Source organism: Bombina bombina, chromosome 1 (genome assembly GCF_027579735.1).
Source record: "Bombina bombina isolate aBomBom1 chromosome 1, aBomBom1.pri, whole genome shotgun sequence".
NCBI lineage: Eukaryota > Metazoa > Chordata > Amphibia > Anura > Bombinatoridae > Bombina > Bombina bombina.
The window spans coordinates 166,733,530-166,750,630 of NC_069499.1; the positions used below are offsets into that span (position 1 = coordinate 166,733,530).

The 17,101-nt window shown below is 39.2% G+C and overlaps 1 protein-coding gene across 1 annotated transcript in view; it reads right to left on the reverse strand.

Moving 5' to 3' along the window:
- The window catches only part of SMOC1 (SPARC related modular calcium binding 1), a 402,783-nt gene that overhangs the window by 79,443 nt on the left and 306,239 nt on the right, over positions 1-17,101 (reverse strand). The window contains exon 9 of the mRNA XM_053697708.1: positions 517-599. Within this exon, the coding sequence (XP_053553683.1) occupies positions 517-599 (83 nt within the window). The remainder of the gene's footprint in view (positions 1-516; positions 600-17,101) is intronic.

Below are 17,101 nucleotides of genomic sequence, written 5' to 3' on the forward strand. Positions count from 1 at the left end.
AATTGTTATTATGCTTATGTAAAATGTATATGGTGGATTTCATTTTTAGTGTTATGCCCTTTTAAAGGGACAGCAACACGAACATCAGAATGAATGTTCCACTTAGCATTGGTTCTACTTTTGAAATGTTTCTATAGAACAAAAATTAACAATTACAAACTTAATATAAACATAGTAACATTAAATTATATTAAATAAATATTGAAAATAACATTTGATTATTAAAACATAACATCTGGATATTTAAATTAAACAATCAAACACTACATCAGGCTTGCAAAGAAATATATGAACTGAACATTTGAACGATTTAAATGATACATTCAGTAGTTTACAAAATAACGAATGTCATACGCTCAGGAAATATTTATCATTCAATTAACAAATGTAGACAACATCCATTATTAAATAATGTCATGCATTTCATGCAATAACTGATATGTGAAGATTGACTAAGTCAACCTATTGATGCACATGTTCCAACACTAAATGAATTATTATACATGTGATTTATACCTGCTAATTCCCTGTCCTTAAAGGGATCTTCAGTATCCGTACCTCTCCATCTTGCATCACTTTCACACACTGGTGTTTCATATCTAAATGGGTTAGAAAAAATAATACATTAACATTTACTTTGAAAAGAGTATTATAGAGTAAAATCATTGCTAAAAGTATAACAGTCAATGCACCACATTTTAATATTATGCCACTTAATTAAAGGGTCATTAAAGAGTACAATAAAAGAGAGTGTGCATATAACATCTGTGTGGAAACCCTGTTAGTCTTGTTTGCACAGTCTTTTTTTATTAGCTGTTTTATAACTGTCCCTAAGTGTACTCAACAGAAGAGACAGATAAGGGGAAAGCTAGGTTTGAAAATGGTATGCGCCATTACATTATAGATACTAAACATTTAAATATGTACATGTATATACATTTAAAAAAAACATACATATTTTCAATCTCATTATAATTTTTGCTTTGAGCGCATCATTATATTTAGCATTTATTTACCATTTAATGTCCCTTTAAGAAACACAGCAATTTTGTATGTTAAAACGATTTCATTTGACGCTCATAAAATACGCTCAATAAATATGTACTTGAAAAATACTTGTATTTGTCATATTTATTTGATATTTAACTTATATAATTTTTATTTGAATGCACACGTGTGTGAGCACAAACATATTAAAAAAAATCCTCTAGCAATTGATGCTTTTCCACTCTATAAACTGGGGCCGATATCTGGATGCACACATAATTCATATTAGCCAAACCAATGGGATACCAAGGCTATCTTATAAAAAAAAAACAGGTTTATACCCAGTGCACAGATGTTTAGATCATTTGCTCGTTAACAAAGGATACCAAGAGAATAAAGTAACCTGTACAGTTGTTCAAAATTATATGCTCTATCTGAATCAAGAAAGTTTAGTTTTGACTTTCTATGTTAAATGAAGTCTAAAAATTTGGGTTTTCCAATTCTGAGAACTATAAGTGCACACTGCAGGATTCTTAAAGCTAACGCTGCCAAAAATCTGTTAATATCTGGCCTCACCATAGTTGAGAGAGAGATTTTATTTTAAAAAAAAATGATGGCGGCAAATTGTGTCTACTCCAATGACAAATCTGGATTGGACTCAATTTAAATAAGGCAGGTGTATGTGTGGAGAGGGTTTGGCTACTTAAATACAAATGCAACAAACAAATTGTTAAAGGGACACTGAACCCATTTTTTTTTATTTTGTGATTCAGCTAGAGCATGCAATTTTAAGCAACTTTGTAATTTACTCCTATTATCATTGTTTTCGTTCTCTTGCTATCTTTATTTGAAAAAGAAGGCATCTAAGCTTTTTTGTTTGTTTCAGAACTCTGGACAGCACTTTTTTATTGGTGGATGAATTTATCCACTAATCACCAAGAACAACCCAGGTTATTCACCAAAAATGGGCCGGCATCTAAACTTACATTCTTGCATTCTAATAAAAGATACCAAGAGAATGAAGAAAATTTGATAATAGGAGTAAATTAGAAAGTTGCTTAAAATTGCATGCTCTATCTGAATCACAAAAGAAAACATTTGGGTTCAGTGTCCCTTTAATGCATTTTCAAAAACAACGCTAATTTATTTTAAGACTGCATATTAAAGAGATATGAAACACACTTTTTTTTTCTTTCATGATTTAGACAGAGCATGTGATTATAAACAACTTTCTAATTTAGTTCTATTATCAATTGTTCTTTGTTCTTTGGGTGTCTTTTGTTGAAAATCAGGGATAAGCTTAGTGCCCAGCACATTTCTGGAGCAGTATATGGCAGCGGTTTTGCAAGAATGTTATCCATTTGCAATAGCACTAGATGGCAGCGCTATTTCTTGCCCCATAATGTTTCAGACACCAAACCTAGGTATCTCTTCAACAAAGAATATCATGAGAACAAAGCACATTTGATAATAGAAGTAAATTGGAAACTGCATTAAAATTGTATGCTCTGTCTTAATCACAAAATAAAATTTGGGTTTTATGTCAGCTTTTAATTACTAGGTGTGTACTCTCCCTTTAGGTAATAGGGTATTTAATAATCACAAACGATTGTTAGGGTTCTGCATTTGGTGTTTAAATCTGTTGGCATATTAGGCACATTTAAAGTGTATTACAATTTTATTTGTATATACTGAAAGTTTGAGAAGAAATGCAATCTCCTGGCCAATAGTGATACCTACAGATGAAACTGTATTTGCTGGTAGAAGGAAAAACAGAATTTATGCTTACCTGATAAATTACTTTCTCCAACGGTGTGTCCGGTCCACGGCGTCATCCTTACTTGTGGGAATATCTCTTCCCCAACAGGAAATGGCAAAGAGTCCCAGCAAAGCTGTCCATATAGTCCCTCCTAGGCTCCGCCCACCCCAGTCATTCGACCGACGGACAGGAGGAAAAAAACAGGAGAATCTATAGGGTGCCGTGGTGACTGTAGTTAGAGAAAATAATTAATCATACCTGATTAAAAAACCAGGGCGGGCCGTGGACCGGACACACCGTTGGAGAAAGTAATTTATCAGGTAAGCATAAATTCTGTTTTCTCCAACATTGGTGTGTCCGGTCCACGGCGTCATCCTTACTTGTGGGAACCAATACCAAAGCTTTAGGACACGGATGAAGGGAGGGAGCAAATCAGGTTACCTAAACAGAAGGCACCACGGCTTGCAAAACCTTTCTCCCAAAAATAGCCTCTGAAGAAGCAAAAGTATCAAATTTGTAAAATTTGGCAAAAGTGTGCAGTGAAGACCAAGTCGCTGCCTTACATATCTGATCAACAGAAGCCTCGTTCTTGAAGGCCCATGTGGAAGCCACAGCCCTAGTGGAGTGAGCTGTGATTCTTTCTGGAGGCTGCCGTCCGGCAGTCTCGTAAGCCAATCGGATGATGCTTTTAAGCCAAAAGGAAAGAGAGGTAGAAGTCGCCTTTTGACCTCTCCTTTTACCAGAATAGACGACAAACAGAGAAGAAGTTTGTCTGAACTCTTTTGTAGCTTCTAAATAGAATTTTAGAGCACGGATTACGTCTAAATTGTGTAACAAACGCTCCTTCTTTGAAACTGGATTCGGACACAAAGAAGGAACAACTATTTCCTGGTTAATATTTTTGTTAGAAACAACCTTTGGAAGAAAACCAGGCTTAGTACGCAAAACAACCTTATCTGCATGGAACACCAGATAGGGCGGAGAACACTGCAGAGCAGATAACTCAGAAACTCTTCTAGCAGAAGAAATAGCAACCAAAAATAAACTTTCCAAGATAACAACTTAATATCTATGGAATGTAGAGGTTCAAACGGAACCCCTTGAAGAACTGAAAGAACTAGATTTAAACTCCAGGGAGGAGTCAAAGGTCTGTAAACAGGCTTGATCCTAACCAGAGCCTGAACAAATGCTTGAACATCTGGCACAGCTGCCAGTCGTTTGTGTAATAAAACAGATAAAGCAGAAATCTGTCCCTTTAGAGAACTCGCTGATAATCCTTTATCCAAACCCTCTTGTAGAAAGGAAAGGATCTTAGGGATTTTGATCTTATTCCATAAGAATCCCTTGGATTCACACCAGCAGATATATCTTTTCCATATTTTATGGTAAATTTTTCTAGTTACCGGTTTTCTGGCTTGAACTAGAGTATCTATCACCGAATCTGAAAACCCACGCTTTGATAGAATCAAGCGTTCAATTCCCAAGCCGTCAGCTGGAGGGAGACCAGATTTGGATGTTCGAATGGACCCTGTACAAGAAGATCCTGTCTCAAAGGTAGTTTCCATGGTGGCACCGATGACATATTCACCAGGTCTGCATACCAAGTCCTGCGTGGCCCCGCAGGAGCTATCAAGATCACCGAGGCCCTCTCCTGTTTGATCCTGGCTACCAGCCTGGGAATGAGAGGAAACGGTGGAAACACATAGGCTAGGTTGAAGGTCCAAGGCGCTACTAGTGCATCCACTAGAGTCGCCTTGGGATCCCTGGATCTGGACCCGTAGCAAGGAACCTTGAAGTTCTGACGAGACACCATCAGATCCATATCTGGAATGCCCCATAATTGAGTCAACTAGGCAAAGATCTCCGGGTGGAGTTCCCACTCCCCCGGATGGAATGTCTGACGACTCAGATAATCCGCCTCCCAGTTTTCCACACCTGGGATGTGGATCGCAGATAGGTGGCAGGAGTGATCCTCTGCCCATTTTATTATTTTGGTCACTTCTTTCATCGCCAGGGAACTCCTTGTTCCCCCCTGATGATTGATATAAGCAACAGTCGTCATGTTGTCTGATTGGAATCTTATGAATCTGGCCTTTGCTAGTTGAGGCCAAGCCCTGAGAGCATTGAATATCGCTCTCAGTTCCAGAATGTTTATTGGGAGGAGAGACTCTTCCCGAGACCATAGTCCCTGAGCTTTCAGGGATTCCCAGACCGCGCCCCAGCCCACTAGACTGGCGTCGGTCGTGACGATGACCCACTCTGGTCTGCGGAAGCTCATTCCCTGGGACAGGTGGTCCAGGGTTAGCCACCAACGGAGTGAGTCTCTGGTCTTCTGATCTACTTGAATCACTGGAGACAAGTCTGTATAGTCCCCATTCCACTGTTTCAGCATGCAAAGTTGTAATGGTCTTAGATGAATTCGCGCAAAAGGAACTATGTCCATTGCTGCAACCATCAATCCTACTACTTCCATGCACTGAGCTACGGAAGGACGAGGAATAGAATGAAGAACTTGACAAGCGTTTAGAAGTTTTGACTTTCTGACTTCTGTCAGGAAAATCCTCATTTCTAAAGAATCTATTATTGTTCCCAAGAAGGGAACTCTTGTTGACGGAGACAGGGAACTTTTTTCTATGTTCACCTTCCATCCGTGAGATCTGAGAAAGGCCAGAACGATGTCTGTGTGAGCCTTTGCCTTTGAAATAGACGACGCTTGTATTAGAATGTCATCCAAGTACGGTACTACTGCAATGCCCCTTGGTCTTAGAACCGCTAGAAGGGATCAAAGTACCTTTGAGAAAATCCTTGGAGCAGTGGCTAACCCGAATGGGAGGGCCACAAACTGGTAATGTTTGTCCAGAAAGGCGAACCTTAGGAACTGATGATGTTCTTTGTGGATAGGAATATGTAGATAAGCATCCTTTAGATCCACGGTAGTCATAAATTGACCTTCCTCGATTGTGGGTAGAATCGTTCGAATGGTTTCCATTTTGAACAATGGTACTCTGAGAAATTTGTTTAGGATCTTTAAATCCAGAATTGGTCTGAAAGTTCCCTCTTTTTTGGGAACTACAAACAGATTTGAGTAAAATCCCATTCCTTGTTCCGCCGTTGGAACTGGGTTTATCACTCCCATCTTTAACAGGTCTTCTACACAATGTAAGAATGCCTGTCTCTTTATTTGGTTTGAGGATAAGTGAGACATGTGGAATCTTCCCCTTGGGGGTAGTTCCTTGAATTCCAGAAGATAACCCTGAGAAACTATTTCTAGTGTCCAGGGATCCTGAACATCTCTTGCCCAAGCCTGAGCAAAGAGAGAGAGTCTGCCCCCTACTAGAACCGGTCCCGGATCGGGGGCTACTCCTTCATGCTGTTTTGTTAGCAGCAGCAGGCTTCTTGGCCTGCTTACCCTTGTACCAGCCTTGCGCCGGTTTCCAGGCTGGTTTGGTTTGAGAGGCATTGCCCTCTTGTTTAGAGGATACAGAGTTAGAGGCCGGTCCGTTCCTGAAATTGCGAAAGGAACGAAAATTAGACTTATTCTTGGCTTTGAAAGGCCTATCTTGTGGGAGGGCATGGCCCTTTCGCCCAGTGATGTCTGAAATAATCTCTTTCAATTCTGGCCCAAAGAGAATCTTACCCTTGAAGGGGATATTAAGCAATTTTGTCTTGGAAGACACATCCGCTGACCAAGACTTTAGCCAAAGCGCTCTGCGCGCCACAATTGCAAACCCTGAATTTTTCGCCGCTAATCTAGCTAGTTGCAAAGCGGCATCTAAAATAAAAGAATTAGCCAACTTGAGTGTGTGAACTCTGTCCATAACCTCCTCATACGGAGTCTCTCTACTGAGCGACTTTTCTAGTTCCTCGAACCAGAACCACGCTGCCGTAGTGACAGGAACAATGCACGAAATGGGTTGCAGGAGGTAACCTTGCTGTACAAAAATCTTTTTAAGCAAACCCTCCAATTTTTTATCCATTTTTTATCCATAGGATCTTTGAAAGCACAATTATCCTCTAGGAATAGTAGTGCGCTTGTTTAACGTAGAAACTGCCCCCTCGACCTTAGGGACTGTCTGCCCTAAGTCCTTTCTGGGGTCGACCATAGGAAATAATTTCTTAAATATAGGAGGGGGAACAAAAGGTATGCCGGGCTTCTCCCACTCCTTATTCACTATATCCGCCACCCGCTTGGGTATAGGAAAAGCGTCAGGGTGCACCGGAACCTCTAGGAACTTGTCCATCTTGCATAATTTTTCTGGAATGACCAGGTTGTCACAATCAAGCAGTGCGCGGAGATGCTCTAATTTAAATTTAAATGTCACATCATCAGGTTCTGCCTGTTGAGAAATTTTACCTGAATCTGAAATTTCCCCATCCGACAAAACCTCCCTCATGACCCCTTCAGATTGGTGTGAGGGTATGACAGAGCAATTATCATCAGCGCCCTCCTGCTCTACAGTGTTTAAAACAGAGCAATCACGCTTTCTCTGATATGCAGGCATTTTGGATAAAATATTTGCTATGGAGTTATCCATTACTGCCGTTAATTGTTGCATAGTAATAAGCATTCGCGCGCTAGAAGTACTAGGGGCCTCCTGCGTGGGCAAAACTGGTGTAGACACAGAAGGAGATGATGTAGAACTATTTCTACTCCCTTCATCTGATGAATCATCTTGGGCAACTTTACTATCTGTGGCAGTACTGTCCTTACTTTGTTTGGACGCTATGGCACAATTATCACACAATTTTGAAGGGGGACACACATTGACCTTCAAACATATAGAACATAGCTTATCTGAAGGTGTAGACATGTTAAACAGGCTTAAACTTGTCAAAAAAGAACAAAAACCGTTTTAAAACAAAACCGTTACTGTCTCTTTAAATTTTAAACAGTGCACACTTTATTACTGAATATGTGAAAAAGTATGAAGGAATTGTTCAAAATTTACCAAATTTTCACCACAGTGTCTTAAAGCATTCAAAGTATTGCACACCAATTTTCAGAGCTTTAACCCTTAAAATAAAGAAACCGGAGCCGGTTACAGTTTTAACCCCTCTACAGTCCCAGCTGCAGCCTTTGCTGCGACTTTACCAAACCCAGGGGGGAATATGATACCAGATGAAGCCTTCTAGGAACTTTTCCAACTACTTTCAGATCCTCACACATGCATCTGCATGTCTTGCTCTCAAAAGTAACTGCGCAGTAATGGCGCGAAAATGAGGCTCAGCCTACAACTGGGAAGGCCCTTCCTGACTGGAAAGGTGTCTAACACAGTGCCTGACGTTAAAAAACGTTCCCCAAGCTTATAAGTGTGAATTACAAGCATAAACATGTATAAAATGCCCAAATAAAGCAGTCAATTTTGCCCATAAAAGTGTCTACCAGTTTTATAGCCCATAATAAGCCCTTTATTCTGTTTGAGACTAAGAAAAATGGCTTACCGGTCCCCATGAGGGGAAATGACAGCCTTCCAGCATTACACAGTCTTGTTAGAAATATGGCTAGTCATACCTTAAGCAGAAAAGTCTGCTAACTGTTTCCCCCAACTGAAGTTACTTCATCTCAACAGTCCTATGTGGAAACAGCAAACGATTTTAGTTACTGTCTGCTAAAATCATCTTCCTCTCACAAACAGAACTCTTCATCTTTTTCTGTTTCAGAGTAAATAGTACATACCAGCACTATTTTAAAATAACAAACTCTTGATAGTAGAATTAAAAAAACTACAACTAAACACCACATACTCTTAACCATCTCCGTGGAGATGTTGCCTGTGCAACGGCAAAGAGAATGACTGGGGTGGGCGGAGCCTAGGAGGTACTATATGGACAGCTTTGCTGGGACTCTTTGCCATTTCCTGTTGGGGAAGAGATATTCCCACAAGTAAGGATGACGCCGTGGACCGGACACACCAATGTTGGAGAAAAGGTGGTATGATGAGAGAAATAAGGGGAGAGAGAGAGAGAGAGAGAGAGAGAGAGAGAGAGAGAGAGAGAGAGAGAGAGAGCGAGAGAGAGAGAGAGAGAGAGAGAGAGAGGGAGAGAGAGGGAGAGAACCAGAGGGTAAGGCAGGGGAGGGAGGGCAGGGATAGTGGAAGGTAAATTATATTTACAATTTCACTTACAGAAACTGAACAAAAAGTGATACTATGTAAGCACTGAATTGTTGCCTCTTTAGGGCATGTGTGTCACGTGTGTGTTTAAAAACATTCATCTTTACTAGAAAAAATATAAATAAAAAATGGGTATGATAAAATCAAACAATGCTGACAAAAGTTAGACTAGAATCAGTTAATCAATCAATTAAAGCTGCATGAAATGTAATTATAATAGTATGTTGAGTCATTTCAAAATTCAATACAATGTAATAATATTGAATTTATTGGTTGTTATTGAAAAGTATATATCCACTGGTATTTACCTTGTGGTTTGGCAATAGTTTATACAAAATATGCATAGTATTTAAATGTCTCAACAATAGTTGTTAATATTAAGAGATATGCATATACCAATTTGATGCATCAGCAGATGCACTATTGTAATATCCCACAAATATTGATACTTAATATCAAGTAGAGTGTGCAATTTTAAGCAACTTTCTAATTTACTCCTAATTATCAATGTTGCTTCATTCTCTTGCTATCTTTATTTGAAAATCAAGACTAAGTTCAGAAGCCGGACCATTTTTGGTTCACAACCTGGGCTGTGCTTTCTGATTGGTGGCTAAATGCACCCACCATTAAACAAGTGCTGTGCAATTGTCTGAATCAAAAAAGTCTGACTCCTTAGCTTAGATGCTTTCTTTTTCAAATAAAGATAGCAAGAGAATGAAGAAAAAGTGATAATAGTAGTAAATTAGAAAGTTGCTTAAAATTGCATGCTCTAAGTCCACAAATGTTGCATTGTTAGAGAAATGTAACACACTGTTTTACTTTCTTTTTACTTTTTTTGCGCCTAGATTTGGAGTTTTGCGGCCAAGGGGGTGCGTTAGCTACGCGTGCTTTTTTTCCCCCGCACCTTTTAAATACCGCTGGTATTTAGAGTTAACAGAATGGCAGGGGTTTCAGTGCGTTAGGCTCCAAAAAGGGAGCGTAGAGCATAATTTAACGCCACTGCAACTCTAGATACCAGCGGTGCTTACAGACGCGGCCAGCCTCAAAAACGTGCTTGTGCACGATTCCCCCATAGGAAACAATGGGGCTGTTTGAGCTGAAAAAAAAACCTATCACCTGCAAAAAAGCAGCGTTCAGCTCCTAACGCAGCCCCATTGTTTCCTATGGGGAAACACTTCCTACGTCTGCACCTAACACTCTAACATGTACCCCGAGTCTAAACACCCCTAACCTTACACTTATTAACCCCTATTCTGCCGCCCACGCTATCGCTGACACCTGCATATTATTTTTAACCCCTAATCTGCCGCTCCGTAAACCGCTGCTACTTACATTATCCCTATGTACCCCTAATCTGCTGCCCCTAACACCGCCGACCCCTATATTATATTTATTAACCCCTAATCTGCCGCCCCCAACGTCGCCTCCACCTGCCTACATTTATTAACCCCTAATCTGCCGACCGGACCTGAGCGCTACTATAATAAATGTATTAACCCCTAATCCGCCTCACTCCCGCCTCAATAACCCTATAATAAATAGTATTAACCCCTAATCTGCCCTCCCTAACATTGCCGACACCTAACTTCAAGTATTAACCCCTAATCTGCCGATCGGAGCTCACCGCTACTCTAATAAATTTTTTAACCCCTAAAGCTAATTCTAACCCTAACACCCCCCTAAGTTAAATATAATTTTATTCTAACAAAATAAATTAACTCTTATTAAATAACTTATTCCTATTTAAAGCTAAATACTTACCTGTAAAATAAACCCTAATATAGCTACAATATAAATTATAATTACATTGTAGCTATTTTAGGATTAATATTTATTTCACAGGCAACTTTGTAATTATTTTAACCAGGTACAATAGCTATTAAATAGTTAATAACTATTTAATAGCTACCTATTTAAAATAATTACAAAATTACCTGTAAAATAAATCCTAACCTAAGTTACAATTAAACCTAATACTACACTATCAATAAATTAATTAAATAAAATACCTACAATTATCTACAATTAAACCTAACACTACACTATCAATAAATACATTAAATACAATTCCTACAAATAAATACAATGAAATAAACTAACTAAAGTACAAAAAATAAAAAAGAACTAAGTTACAAAAAATAAAAAAAATATTTACAAACATTGGAAAAAAATGACAACAATTTTAAACTAATTACACCTACTCTAAGCCCCCTAATAAAATAACAAAGCCCCCCAAAATAAAAAAAATGCCCTACCCTATTCTAAATTACAAAAGTTCAAAGCTCTTTTACCTTACCAGCCCTTAAAAGGGCCCTTTGCGGGGCATGCCCCAAAAAATTCAGCTCTTTTGCCTGTAAAAAAAAACATACAATACCCCCCCCAACATTACAACCCACCACCCACATACCCCTAATCTAACCCAAACCCCCCTTAAATAAACCTAACACTAAGCCCCTGAAGATCTTCCTACATTGTCTTCACCATGCCAGGTTCACCGATCGGTCCAAAGTCTTGATCCAAGCCCAAGCGGGGGGCTGAAGAGTGACGTCCATCCTCGGGCTGAAGTCTGGATCCAAGCGGCGGCTGAAGAAATCCATCATCGGGCTGAAGTCGGAAGTCCATCATCGGGATGAAGTCTTCTATCAAGCCGCATCTTCAATCTTCTTTCTTCTGGAGCGGAGCGGAGCGGAGCCATCTTCTTTCCAACCGACGCGGATCCAACCTCTTCAACCGACGCCTACTCGCCGAATGAAGGTTCCTTTAAGGGACGTCATCCAAGATGGCGTCCCTCGAATTCCGATTGGCTGATAGGATTCTATCAGCCAATCGGAATTAAGGTAGGAAAATTCTGATTGGCTGATGGAATCAGCCAATCAGAATCAAGTTCAATCCGATTGGCTGATCCGATCAGCCAATCAGATTGAGCTCGCATTCTATTGGCTGATCGGAACAGCCAATAGAATGCGAGCTCAATCTGATTGGCTGATCGGATCAGCCAATCAGATTGAACTTGATTCTGATTGGCTGATTCCATCAGCCAATCAGAATTTTCTTACCTTAATTCCGATTGGCTGATAGAATCCTATCAGCCAATCGGAATTCGAGGGACGCCATCTTGGATTACGTCCCTTAAAGGAACCTTCATTCGGCGAGTAGGCATCGGTTGAAGAGGTTGGATCCGCGTCGATTGGAAAGAAGATGGCTCCGCTCCGCTCCAGAAGAAAGAAGATTGAAGATGCGGCTTGATAGAAGACTTCATCCCAATGATGGACTTCTGACTTCAGCCCGATGATGGATTTCTTCAGCCGCCGCTTGGATCCAGACTTCAGCCCGAGGATGGACGTCACTCTTCAGCCCCCCGCTTGGGCTTGGATCAAGACTCTGGACCGATCGGTGAACCTGGCATGGTGAAGACAAGGTAGGAAGATCTTCAGGGGCTTAGTGTTAGGTTTATTTAAGGGGGTTTGGGTTAGATTAGGGTTATGTGGGTGCTGGGTTGTAATGTTGGGGGGGGGTATTGTATGTTTTTTTTTTACAGGCAAAAGAGCTGAATTTTTTGGGGCATGCCCCGCAAAGGGCCCTTTTAAGGGCTGGTAAGGTAAAAGAGCTTTGAACTTTTGTAATTTAGAATAGGGTAGAGCATTTTTTTATTTTGGGGGGCTTTGTTATTTTATTAGGGGGCTTAGAGTAGGTGTAATTAGTTTAAAATTGTTGTAATTTTTTTCTAATGTTTGTAAATATTTTTTTTATTTTTTGTAACTTAGTTCTTTTTTATTTTTTGTACTTTAGTTAGTTTATTTCATTGTATTTATTTGTAGGAATTGTATTTAATTTATTTATTGATAGTGTAGTGTTAGGTTTAATTGTAGATAATTGTAGGTATTTTATTTAATTAATTTATTGATAGTGTAGTGTTAGGTTTAATTGTAACTTAGGTTAGGATTTATTTTACAGGTGATTTTGTAATTATTTTAACTATTTTAGCTATTAAATAGTTCTTAACTATTTAATAGCTATTGTACCTGGTTAAAATAAATACAAAGTTACCTGTAAAATAAATATTAATCCTAAAATAGCTACAATATAATTATTCGTTATATTGTAGCTATATTAGGGTTTATTTTACAGGTAAGTATTTAGCTTTAAATAGGAATAATTTATATAATAAGAGTTAATTTAAATTTAAATTATATTTAACTTAGGGGGGGTTAGACTTAGCTTTAGGGGTTAAAAAATTTATTAGAATAGCGGTGAGCTCCGGTCGGCAGATTAGGGGTTAATGTTTGAAGTTAGGTGTCGGCGATGTTAGGGAGGGCAGATTAGGGGTTAATACTATTTCTTATAGGGTTATTGAGGCGGGAGTGAGGCGGATTAGGGGTTAATAACTTTATTATAGTACCGGTGCGGACCGCTCGGCAGATTAGGGGTTAATAAGTGTAGGTAGCTGGCGGCGACGTTGTGGGGGGCAGATTAAGGGTTAATAAATATAATATAGGGGTCGGCGGTGTTAGGGGCAGCAGATTAGGGGTACATAAGGATAACGTAGGTGGCGGTCGGCAGATTAGGGGTTAAAAAAAATTAATAGAGTGGCGGCGATGTGGGGGGACCTTGGTTTAGGGGTACATAGGTAGTTTATGGGTGTTAGTGTACTTTAGAGCACAGTAGTTAAGAGCTTTATGAACCGGCGTTAGCCCAGAAAGCTCTTAACTACTGACTTTTTTCTGCGGCTGGAGTTTTGTTGTTAGATTTCTAACGCTCACTCCAGACACGACTCTAAATACCGGAGTTAGAAAGAAAAGATACGCAATTGACGTAAGGGGATCTGCGGTATGGAAAAGTCGCGGCTGGAAAGTGAGCGTTAGACCCTTTCCTGACTGACTCCAAATACCGGCGGTAGCCTAAAACCAGTGTTAGGAGCCTCTAACGCTGGTTTTCACGGCTACCGCCAAACTCTAAATCTAGGCCATGGTTTGTACAACATATGCATGCTGTTTAAATGTCTCAGCAATAGTTGCTAGTGTTAAGGGATATGTGTATAATGATCTGATGCATCAACAGATGCAGTATTATAATATACCACAAATATTGATACTTAAAGGGACAGTAAAGTCATAATTAGACATTCATGATTTAGACACAGCATACAATTTTAAACAACTTTCTTATTTACTTCTATTATTTAATTTGCTTCCTTCTCTTGTTATCCTTTGCTAAAAGGTTTATCTAGGTAAGCTCAGGAGCAGCAAAGAATCTAGGTTCTAGCTGCTGATTAGTGGCTTATATATACCGATTGTCATTGGCTGACCCATGTGTTCAGTTAGAAACCAGTAGTGCATTGCTGCTCCTTCAACAAATGATATCAAGAGAATTAAACAAATGAGATAATAGAAGTAAATTAGAAAGTTGTTTCAAATTGTATTCTCTATCTGAATCATGAAATATTTTTTTTGGGTTTCATATCCCTTTAATATCAAGTATTACAGATGGCTGTTACAGGCAGTGGAGGCTACTCCATTGGAGCACACTCGCACGTGCCCCCCACAGGCCAGAGGAAAGAAAAAAGAAAACAGAAAAAAAAATATAATTTTTCAATAGCCCCCTATTGAAAAAAAATATATTTTTTTTTACCCCCAGAATAAATTATTTTTTTAATAAATTATTATTATTTGTTGTGTCCTGCCTGGCCCCCTACTGTTTGAACAATCATACACACATCATGATCATCAGTGATCTGATCACACACCCAGCGTCCAGCCACTGTACTGCTGTACTGTAGTAATCAATCCAGTCCCTAGGGCCTAAGCGCACGTGCGATAGAGAATCTATGGCACTGTGTCTGTGCGCATGCTAAATTTGGCTGCTGCGCAGCTCCCAGCCTCCTCATCCCCTTAGACGGCTGATCGCACACTTCAGCCTGTGCGAGGGGTGGGAGGCGTTAAGAGCTCAGCCCAGGCAGCAGCCAGTGACACAGCCCACAGGAGAAGAGCCGAGTCTGAGCGTCATCACTAACAGTCACGTGATGACGCTTGAGACGCTCCTCCCAGCTCAACGGCGCAAAATCTCATTGCGGAGATAGTCGTTGAGCTGAGAGGAGCTCAATTTGTGTTGTCTTATCTGAGTGACACTGTCTGCCCGCTCTGGCGATATTTTGAGTCTGACTCAACGATATATCATATAATACTTATTATCCAGCAATTGAATTATCCATCCCAGGATTCCCATCTCAGTTTCATCTGACTAGTGACTACTGACCTGAGGACTCAGTTACTTAGAGATTAGTTAGCGGCAGGCTTTCCCACACGTGTTTCCTTCTGTGAAGAAGAAGAAGAGTCTGGCTTGGAAAGATAAGGAAGCAGGGTGGAGAAGCAGGCTGCATCTTTGTAGAAAAAATCAGGTAATCGTTTATGCACTGCTGCTTTTTTACAGGGGCTGACTGTGCCAAGGGCAGGGGGCAGGGCATAGGGATTAAAGCAGGTCCGGTAGTAGTGTTTACTTTCACCTCCTTAGAAGTGTTACTTTTGGGGCCGTTCAGAGCAGGGAAGCTAACTGTCCTGTAAATAACCCAGATGTGATTCTTTCATGACCTCTGCTCAGTATCTCATTTCATGCAGGGTGCCTGACAGATAGTTACAGCCTCGAGTGTAAGCTATTCCCAGGGGAGGGAGGGAGTGTTAGTGTAACTGTTGTTTGTATTCTCTATTTCATACTCTGGGCTTCCCTCATCCTGAATTTAAATTACTACATCAGTACTTTGTATATTTCTGTTTTGCAGATGTTTTGCTTTGTGGCAAATACTGATATCTGATAATTGAATATGCATATCTTTCATATTTAGGATACAAGAAATGATTTGGCAAAATATGTATATCTATTTATATAAAAGCATTTTAAAAAGTGGCATTATGGCCAGTGACAAATGACACCCCTAATAGAAACCCATTTACTTATTCTAACTCCAGTTAAGTTTTCAATGGTTGATCTGTTCTGTATGGAAAATATTCTACTACAAAAACATTGACTGAGGGCAAAATGTAAAGGAATCTTAACACTGTCTATTTAAATAGCCCCCCCCCCCCCTTTAAATAGCTTTTTTTAGGAGGAGGCTTGCAAACTGTGGATGGAAGGCACTTGTGTGTTTGCTAACACAGCATAACATTTTATTATTGAATGAAACACTACAGATTCATTGGCCTTTCCTTTTAGAGGGACATAAAAGTGCAAACATTATATACAGTGTTATAACATTTTATTTTTGCACTGTTGTTTGCATATATAACTATGTTTAACCCTGCAAATCATTGCTTCTCTGAAGCAAACTTTAAAAATGTGTTTAACACATTTCCAAGGGTTAAACACAGTTATTTGCAAGCAATAGTGCTATAGTAAAATGTTCTAATCCATTTTTTTTTGCAATTTAATGTCCCTTTAATTACAGTGCACACATTAGTTACATGTTAAAAATAATATTTTCCCATCCCATATTTACAGTGGTCTCTTAAAATCCTAAACTACCAGATCACACTAAATCTAATCTAAATCTAGTTGTGAGAAATCAAGGCTGAGCTGTGTGTATATGTATGTATGTATGTATGAATATATATATATATATATAAATGTATGTACATATATATATATATATATATATATATACACACACACACACATTAAAATGGGCGGGGCCATCTGAGGGGCGGGGCTAGTGCTCCCCCATCTTCAAAAGTCACCAGCCGCCACTGGTTACAGGGATTATACTTAAAGCGACACTGAACCCAATTTTTTTTCTTTTGTGATTCAGATAGAGCATGCAATTTTAAGCAACTTTCTAATTTACTCCTATTATCCATTTTTCTTCATTCTCTTTCTATCTTTAATTAAAAAAGTAGGCATCTAAGCTAAGGAGACAGCCAAATTTTGATTCAGACCATGGACAGCACTTGTTTATTGGTGGGTGAATTTATCCACCAACTAGCAAGAACAAACCAAGTTGTTCACCAAAAATGGGCCGGCATTTAAATGTACATTCTTACTTTTCAAATAAAGATACCAAGAGAATGAAGAAAAATTGATAATAGGCGTAAATTAGAAAGTTGCTTAAAATTGCATGCTCTATCTGAATCACAAAAGAAAAAAATTGGGTTCAGTGTCCCTTTAAGTTTGCAAATTATTGCAAACATATCTCTTGATTAAGCTATGAAAATTGTAGCATTCCGAGCCGTTTTAGTTAACCATGAAATAATGGGTT